The sequence below is a fragment of the Spea bombifrons genome, chromosome 4, assembly GCF_027358695.1.
Source record: "Spea bombifrons isolate aSpeBom1 chromosome 4, aSpeBom1.2.pri, whole genome shotgun sequence".
NCBI lineage: Eukaryota > Metazoa > Chordata > Amphibia > Anura > Pelobatidae > Spea > Spea bombifrons.
The window spans coordinates 11,188,543-11,197,781 of NC_071090.1; the positions used below are offsets into that span (position 1 = coordinate 11,188,543).

Sequence of the window (9,239 nt, forward strand, 5' to 3'; positions counted from 1 at the left end):
TCCTGTACCTGTATGATAGGCGTTGTATACACTGTCCGTCTCAATGTTACCTGGATCTGGGTGGCTGCTACCTGTTCCCAGGGTGCAGCTTCATGGTCACCTGCTGTCCACTGCACAGAGTAGTAGTAGAAAGGCTCCCCTCCCTGGGACCCGGTGGCAGCAGCTGGCTATGATTAAAACTGCCTCTAGTGCCGTTGGAAATAAACCGGTAACTGGCTGAAGGAAGCATTAAGTGTGCTGATCTGTGTAGCTGGCATAGCTATCGCGTTTCTAAAAAAATCTTAGATGCAGGGAGAGATGGATTAATATAATTAATTGTTCATTTGGCCTTATGCCAAAACATTTGGGATTCTCTCCATGTCTGCTGTAATACAAGACCGGCCAGTGCTAATCCTTCAATATGTTTTGTACACTGCTGTAGCATATGATGGTGCTATACAAAGCTGGCTATTAAATTTCAGGGCTTATCTATGACTTTAATGCTGTAAATGTGATAACTTGTTAAATTTAACCTTGTCCAGGTCTTAGCAGCTCTTGTGGTAACGAAATATGGCGACTATGATCTTTGTTGAGCAGGAGAATGGTAACCTTGTTGCCAGCATGATGGCTAAAGATCGGGTGAGGCTCCCCTCAAACTCAGGTGAGTGTATCGCTGCATAAAAGCCCGATGTTATGCTGGATCGATACCGGTTAATGTAGGTTTGCTTAAATACTCAGCAGTTAAAACTAGCCATGGCTTCCCAGCCTATTCACAAGGGTCTCTGGTGAACCCTTTATAAACTGTACCTTCCAGACATCATGTGCATGACCCTTAGTCTTAAAATAAGCAATCTTGTTTTCAGAATCTTAAAGGCAGTTTCTTTACTGATAGGGTGGTGGAATAGACTGCCAACTGAAATGGTTCTGGTGCATTTAATCAATATATGGGGAGGGGGGAAATCTAGATCTGAAATGCATACAAGGTTATGGCAAGTAAGATAATGGGCTGTTAATCCAGTGTGATTGACTGACAGAAGTATTTACTGTCTGGGTATATTTATCTTCTGAATCAGCTGATATGGGTCTGCAGAATGGATTAACTTGTTGGCCCATGTCTTCTCCAACATGAGGTTGTAAGGGACATAAGCATAAATACACATACATAAATACCTAAACCAAATAACCACACACACTGATAAATAAAAACAAACACTATGCTTGGATGAAACAGGCCGTGGCTTTTATTTAGTTTATCAAACATACATACTTTCAATGTAACGAAATAACCTTGCAACCATTGTAACGTAAACATAACAAGCCCTTGGCACAAGCCCAGGTCATCCGACTAAAATCACATAATCTTGCCAACAGCCATAAAAGCCAGCCGGCATAACTTAAACTTACAGTTCCCCCTAAAGATATAGGGTAACTATACCCCGATAAATCCACGACAAAGAACAACAATATAATACAGGGTGGGTAGGAGGGCGCATCTTCATTAATTCCTCCATGGAGTCTTCAGCTTACCAGCCTCGCCACTGCTCACCAGACTCAGAGGTCAGTGCAGTGTCGGCTCAGCGGTTCGCCAGGTAAGTGCGCAATCCCCTCACAACAGCCCTATTTATAGGCGGTTTTCCCGCCCATTGCGCAGCGCGAGGCGCCCGCGAGGCAGGCACGTGGCAGCACGAGACCACTAAAAAGCGCGGCAATGCGCATGCGCAAACACTTACATAACCTTCACTTTTTTTTTTTATTTATTTTTTTTTTTTATAAACTTCTGACCTTTCCCTGACCCCACAGCCTATCCCTAGCATTAATAACCTGACCTTTATTAGCCCCCACAACCTCATGCCAGCCTGCCCTATGGTTGCAGGCTTTATCATTATTAACCAACTGCTGCAAGACGCTAACCTTGTATGAAATGTGCATAGCTTTTGAAAGTACTTGCTAACACAATAAAACCTCTCTGATTGCAGCAAAGGGGCTTTCAAGCAAAGGGCAGAATATGTTCCCAGGAAAAGTGTTCAGCGCCTCTGAAAACCAGCCCAAACCATCCAGGAAAGCACTTGGAACGGTCAACAAGCAGCTGGCACCAAACAAAATACCACAGAGTGGGGCAGTTAAAGGAAAAACCAACCTAAACCATGCTAAAAAGGCAAGCTGGGTTCTTATGCTGTGTCCCAATACTTGATGAATACATCTGATCTAAACTTTTTTTTTTTTTCTCTTCCCCTTGCTTTCTCCAGTCTTGGGTTTCTGAAAGGAAGGTTGTTGCAAAGCCTGTGAAAGAGGCATACCCTGACATTGAGAACTTCTTCCCATACAATCCTTCAGGTGTGTAACTTCGCAACTATCTATTGCTTGATAAAAAGCTAATATATTGGTGCTGCTGTGTCTGATATTGCTACTTCAAATTATATGAATATAACCCCCCCAAGCATCTAAGGTGCTAAAGTGCATCTATTGGCACTTGAACCAATTACCTGCCATTTATTATGCTAGTTGTAGGTGATCATAATAAAGTGTGTGTGTGTGTGTCCCAATGTAAACGTGCAGGGTAAATCTTCACCAAGCATTTTGAAGGTTAGGCTTTATTCTCCTGCAAAAACGCAAGGTCAGATGTGGCTTAACTGTTTCCATGGCATTGTAGAAGGAACCTGCCATTCACAAACGTCTCTGCTGACCCTGCTCTATTGCTGCTTTAACTATCCATTGTGCCTGGCAATCCTAGTCCTGCTGCAAAGCTAACTTGTAATGCATAACGTGTTGTAAAATTAAGACGCCCTACACTATCATGAATAACCCCCCTCCTAATAAAAAATGCTTGCTGTATGCACCAGTGCTGACTCCAACCAGTGACCACCTGTCTTCACCCCCTTCTTCTACCCTAGACTTTGAAAGGTTTGATGTGCCAGAAGACCATAAGCTCAGTCATCTTTGCCTTGCTGGTGTCCCCCTTATTGTAAATGACAATGATGTGGCAAGATTTGAAAAGCTGATACAATTCCAACCTTCTCTGATGGAAATCCCAACTCTTTCTTGGGAATCAGGTGAGTAGAATTGCTTACCTGAGATTGGAGTATGACACAGGGCTAGGAAACCGCCAAGCTTTGTTGGCTCTCTAAACTATGTTCCTGATACACGGCATGCAAATACAATGTATTCAAAAAACATAGCAAATATATGGAGGGTCAATTACAATAAGGCAATTCATATGGTACTGTAGAAAACAAAGTGTTAAATCACAGAAATTGATTCAAACTATAATCCATGTGATGTGTATGATCCAGGATCTTGTTCCTGTTCCAAGTCACATGGGTCTGACTGCCTCTATGTGCTGTTGGAAAGGTCAAACTTATTGGTCAATATGTGTAGGATAGTTTTACACACTTGCATGGTCAGTGGTGTTTCTCATAGCTGCCCCCCCCCAGCAGTCTGCAGGTGTTGCTTTGTGTATACAAAGTTACTTTATGCGTTTCTAACACTGATGTCTACCTGTCTTCCAGATCCTGTAAATTATTTGCCTTTCTTGGCCACTCTGGATGAAATCACACTGGATATGCCTGAAATTGAATGTTAAATGTTTAGTTGTCTGTTCTTTGTTTTTAACTTAATAAAATTACTGTTTTTAAATAATCCTTGGAATGCTTGTATGTTGCTGCCATTTGACGTTAAATGGAATTGTCACTTTGTTTTTTTGTTTTTTTAAATTAACATCTTAAACCTGTATATTGTTGAGGCTACATCTTCAAGCTAAAAAAAAAAAAAGGGGCATGCAATGAAAAGCAGCACTGAGGGTTGCATACAGCAATTGCTAGAATAGAACACAGCCTGCTGCATTGCTAGCCCACCTTGTCATGCTAATTTTCAGTCAAACATACAATTCTGCATGTTTGTGGCAACCCTCAACCACCCTAATCTGGGAGGGAGCTTTGAAAATCATATGGCTTTCATTTGGACTACAACATTGTTGATTCCTTACAGCAATGCTAACAAAGCATTCCTCCATGTGGCATATCCGTTCTGCTTACAAAAGCCTAGGTGTCTCCATTGCTGATCTCACATGGCCATCTTGGGACACTCGGAAGACCTTTTCATTGGCTCGACACAGAAAAAGTTCAGATTAAAGAAGAGAGCTCTGATGTCATGATAGCTTGTGACACTACATCTTTTTTTCTATGTTGGTGCAATCAAAGATTTAACTAAAGCTCACTCTTCTCTTGGGATACACATGTATGTAGTAACAAGTTGCTACATTCATAGAGGATTATACAAATTTGAGCATTTGCATCACTAAATGTTATAACACTTTTCCAATTTATATATCAGGACAGACAGACTAGAAATGTTCTTATCTGCCATCTGTGTTTCTATGGTCTGTTTAAAATCCATTGATGTTTTAAAGTTAAGTAGTATAATAAAGTTTAGATGCGTATTAATATCAAATATATGGTCATATTTACATTTATGGTCTTGAAACCCCTCTGAGACCAGTATAATTGTGGCTTTGCGCAGAATTATTCCAGTGTGGGCAGAGCCAGGATCACAGCGCCCGTTGTGTTCCTCGCTGCCATGATGCTCGGTTTGCTAAGACATGCGATAAGGAAGCAAATGTGGTAGTCTTAAGAAGTCCACTTCTGCATAAGTTAAAGATACAAAGTGCTGATATCGGCAGTCAAATGTTCTATAGATTAATGATTTGGTTATATAACAAGATTTGAGATTTAATAATTTAAAAGCTCGATGGATCTCCTCCAGCTGTCCATATTTTGTCTATCTGTCATACCAAATCCTGTTTTATATACCAGACTATAGTATTACATCAGCCTCTTTCAGCTCTTTGGCGTAAGGGTGACTTTTTCATATACGTTTAATATAATTTTACTACTAGTGATAAGAATGGACAAGTTGTGCTCTTCCTCGTTTTATTGCAGTGTACTTAAAAACATTACTGAAGAAAACAAATTCAATGGAACCGTAATATGTAACCTTAACTTGAGTTCCTGAACCTTTCAGGAGAGGGATCACAACAGTGAAGATGAGGATTGGGACGGGAACGACCTGTACCCCGACTGGGTACTCCCACCAATCGTTGCTTCCTTCTCCCTGTGGCTACCGGGATACCAGTGTTGCAGAGAGAAGGGGGGGACAACGCTGCAACAGGGCTGCTTTACCACTGTGGTTAGCCGAAGCTGAGCTACACTGCCTATTGTCCTGTGAAGGGATCATAGCAGCCCACCCAAGCAGCAGATGACACTTATGTTGAGGTGAAAACAGGACTCTCTTTATTTGATAATACACAGCCTTATATACAGTCCGGCAGTGGAAGGGACATAAATCACATTAACATATTCCCCATACTCAGGGCACCAAACCCCGCAATGCCTGTATAACCTTAAGCCGTCGCTCTCGAGGTGATCCCGAAGGAGCGGCGGAGATTCCGTGGTACCGATGGGTCCGACGCCATCGGCCTAGGGGACCCCAGCAGTTCAAAGTTTCCCCGGGAAGGGCTGCAAGGTGTGCGTACGGTAACCATGCTGGCTGATCTCCGCTCTCCTGGAAGTCCCAGCAACCGGGACTCTACAGGAGGCTCCCTCTCCGAACCACCCCTGGTTCGTACCCCATGACCTGTGGGTTAACTCCATAAAAGGGCACTCTGGTGGGGTCGATGGTGTCCTGGATACGAGAGGTTAAAGTCCAGGACAGGGCATGTGTAACACGGACAGGGCAGGATGTGAAGGAGAACAACGCACAAACAATAATCACCACATATACTGGGAAACACAGAAATCAAACAATAACTACTACAGACAGCCCCTATTAACCCTGTCCCAACCCCAACCCCCAGGCCAGCAGACCCAGCTAGAGTAGGAGGGTATTAGATCGGTTCTGCTCCGCAGTCTTTGGAGTCTCTTATAGTTTGGGCAACGTGGCATTCCGTACCAGGGCCCATAGTCTGTAGGGAGGAGGCTGGCCTTCAGGCCATTCCAGAAACCTAGGGCACGGGTCCCCTAGCCCGATTGCCCCTACAAGGGTAGCGCTCACCCGGCCAAATTCTGCCTCTCCCGATGAGCATACCAGCCGCTGGAGAGAAGTGCCGACTGCCCCTTCTCCCTTGAGTGTACTCAGCCGCTGGGGAGTGATGCCGCCTGCATCCCCTCCCTGATGCATCTGCTGCCGCTGGGGAGATGGGCCAACTGTGATATCCTCAGCTCCCTCAATTGGGATCTGCCGCTGGGGAGGGAGGACGGGTTCCTCCGCTCCCGGACTTGTGAGCTGCCGCGGGGGAGACTGACCGGCTGCATCATCTCCTCGGTACTCACTCAAAAAAACCCCTAAAGACCCCATCAACCTTAACTGCCCCTAAATTAACCCTAAAGACCCTATTAACCAATAATGTCCCTAAATTAACCCTAAACACCCCATTAACCATAACTGCCCCTAAATTAATCCTAAACACCCCATTAACCACAACTGCCCCTAAATTAACCCTTAACACCCCATTAACCATAACTGCCCCTAAATTAAACACCCCATTAACCATAACTGCCCCTAAATTAACCCTAAAGACCCCATCAACCATAACTGCCCCTTAAATAATCCCTACCTCCCCTAACTTTAAGCTACCCAAATATTTTATACTTACTGTTAGATGTGTTGTTAGATGTTTTATCCAAGTGATAAAATCGATTCAACTAATCGAAAATGAAATTCGTTGGCAACTTGATTTTATTGATTACTTGTTGCAGCCCTAATAATAATAATAATAACAAAAAAATAGTTTAAAAAAAATAGTAAAATAATTTCCCACTGATGTTGTCACGGTCAGGACTACTTGCCAAGCCGTGACTGTGTGGAGGGCATGGGCATGAAGGGGTTAATAGCACCAGGCCTCTGGATTTACTAACTTGACCCCTTAACAAGGCATCAGTTATACCAAATTAACCCCCAAATCCTGCCTGTATCCCCCCAGGTAGTCTGCCACCACTCACGATTTTGGTACCGGATTGGTGAGAAATCCGAATTAGAACCTTTATCTCTATATATATATATATATCAACCCACCCCGGGCAAACATATATATATATATATATATATCCTCTAGAACTTATCAATACTAGAGCCCAAAGACAGACTTAGATTTTGAATATTTTAATAACAAAAAGACAAAGATTACACAGTGCCAGAATTACAAAAAACAAGACATACAAAATAAAAATAAAACGGCAAACAGTTCTTAAAAGCAATAGGACTTAAACACAGGACCCTCACTCACGAGTTTCTCCAATAAGCAGGCCTGTGGGAACTCCTTAAGTCCAGATGGTTCTTATGATGTTGTTCCGATCAGAGTATATCATGGAGTTGTGCTTTTCGGTCACTGCATTGTCCCTAAATCAGACTCTGTTTCAAGAAAAACACCCCTCTGACCACATGGCCAATTATATGACACCTTTTCCAAGAATTGGTTCCCATCTTTGATGTGCCAATAAGTTATGGTGGGGTAAAGGTGATGGAAACCCCTCCACTTAAGATAGGAATGGAATTCCTGTAACTCAGGGTCCTTATCTGTTAGGCCATGAATCACCACAGGGGTCCTTTGGAAAGATGACACCTCTAGCCAGAACAGATACAGAGGGCATGCTCAAAAACACATTTAAATCAGATTAACTCATTGAATGCTTAAACAAAGAAACTAACCACCTCTGCTGGGTTACCCTTCCATGCATCCACGTTATATGGGGAACCTTCAAGTTCCAAAAAAAAATAAATGTAAAAAATGTAAAACAAAAAAAGGCAAAAAAATAAAATTATATATATATATAAATATATTCTTATGAGCAAGTCCTAAAATTAGCGCTTTAGCTTAAAACAATTCTTGCATGGAAAGAGTTAAAATACTGGCATGTTAAATGCCCATGGGGTGTCTACTACTAAAAAATGTATGATTTGAAGGGGTAAATTGAACTGGCCGGGTTCAACAATGTCCCAATGAACACAGGTAAGGCCTTTTAGCCCCCCCCCCCAAAAAAAACCCGACAAACCCGACAAACCCATGCATGTGGGGTATCACTGTACTCAGGAGATGTTGCTGAACACATATTGGGATGTTGTATGACAGTGATGTATACCAGGAGCTGTAAATTCATACCTAAAGTACGTGTGTGAGGAAAAATACACACAAAAAACTACAAAAAATGTGTGCAGGCAAAGAGTTAAAATACCAGCATTTGAAATATCCAGGGGTGTCTAGTTTTCATAAATATATGGTTTTATATGGCACACTGAAATGGCCAAGCTCAAAGATGTACCAAATAGGGCATGGGCAGTGGATCATCAAATGTCAAAAGTTTAACATTGAAAAATATGCATGCCCCAAATGTGGCCCTTTTGCCCCCAAACAGCCAGGCAAACCCATTCATGTGGGGTATCACTGTAGTAAGGAGATGTTGCTGAACCCTCGTACCATCTCTACCTGAATGGGTAACCAGTCCATGTATCTACTACACACATATTTACAATAAACCGCCTACTGAGCCTGACAGCGCAAAAGACAGAGGCGCCATTCTTTAGACTCCCTCTTTAACTATGTGTAGGAGATGTGGAGGATCAGATCCCCAAGATAACCCTCACACCAGAAATAGGCAAAGAGCGCAGCAAGGCGCATTACCAAAGAGGCAAATGGCTTTCACAAGGCCTACTTCTAGTTGTACGCACCATAATTATTAGGAATGCTTCCTTCTGTGAGTGCCTACACCCTGCATGGGGACAAATAGCCCAGGTGGTCACTTTGTAGTAAAAATAAACAAATAACATGTTTATATTATCCTCCTGGGTGCAGTTAAATACTGTAAGTCTCCTCACACCAGGTCTGTATCAAAATAAGTGTGGTTTGGCCAACTGAGCTAGCCAACACATTTAATTACCGTTACTTTACTCTGTGTAGTAGACCGAGTTCTAAACCTAAAGATACAAAACGGCTTCATTTTGGGGGATTTCTGTCTATGCTAAAAGGAGACATGCTGCTGGCGTTAACGGCTGGCGTTAACGGCGCTGAACACCATGAACTCGAGTCTTCGGAAAAATGGCGGACTACATATAGCTTGGGAGCGTCAGTGCAGACGCCGTGTCGCGTAAAGGAGGGAGGCGGTCGTTTGATTCGCTGACCAATAAGGGCGAAGGTTTTGATTTAAAGCGCGTGGGTTGGAAGTGTGAATTTGTATTCGGTGGAATCGGTGGTGGTTCACAGTAAGAAAAAAAAA

At 42.9% G+C, this 9,239-nt stretch overlaps 1 protein-coding gene across 1 annotated transcript; it reads left to right on the forward strand.

The window, feature by feature from the left end:
* Positions 1–549: 549 nt before the first annotated feature.
* LOC128490388 (securin-like) lies at positions 550–3,615 on the forward strand. The gene is made up of 5 exons (XM_053462245.1): positions 550–640; positions 1,956–2,134; positions 2,226–2,313; positions 2,871–3,029; positions 3,486–3,615. The coding sequence occupies exons 1-5, from the start codon at positions 550–552 to the stop codon at positions 3,557–3,559; spliced, it is 591 nt and encodes a 196-aa protein (XP_053318220.1). The 3' UTR covers positions 3,560–3,615.
* Positions 3,616–9,239: the final 5,624 nt, after the last annotated feature.

Coding starts and splice junctions, on each gene's coding strand:
- LOC128490388 (XM_053462245.1), top strand. CDS start 550: ATGGCGACTATGATCTTTGTTGAGCAGGAGAATGGTAACCTTGTTGCC. Junction 641..1,955: donor GAGGCTCCCCTCAAACTCAG/GTGAGTGTATCG, acceptor CTCTGATTGCAG/CAAAGGGGCTTTCAAGCAAA. Junction 2,314..2,870: donor CTTCCCATACAATCCTTCAG/GTGTGTAACTTC, acceptor CTTCTACCCTAG/ACTTTGAAAGGTTTGATGTG.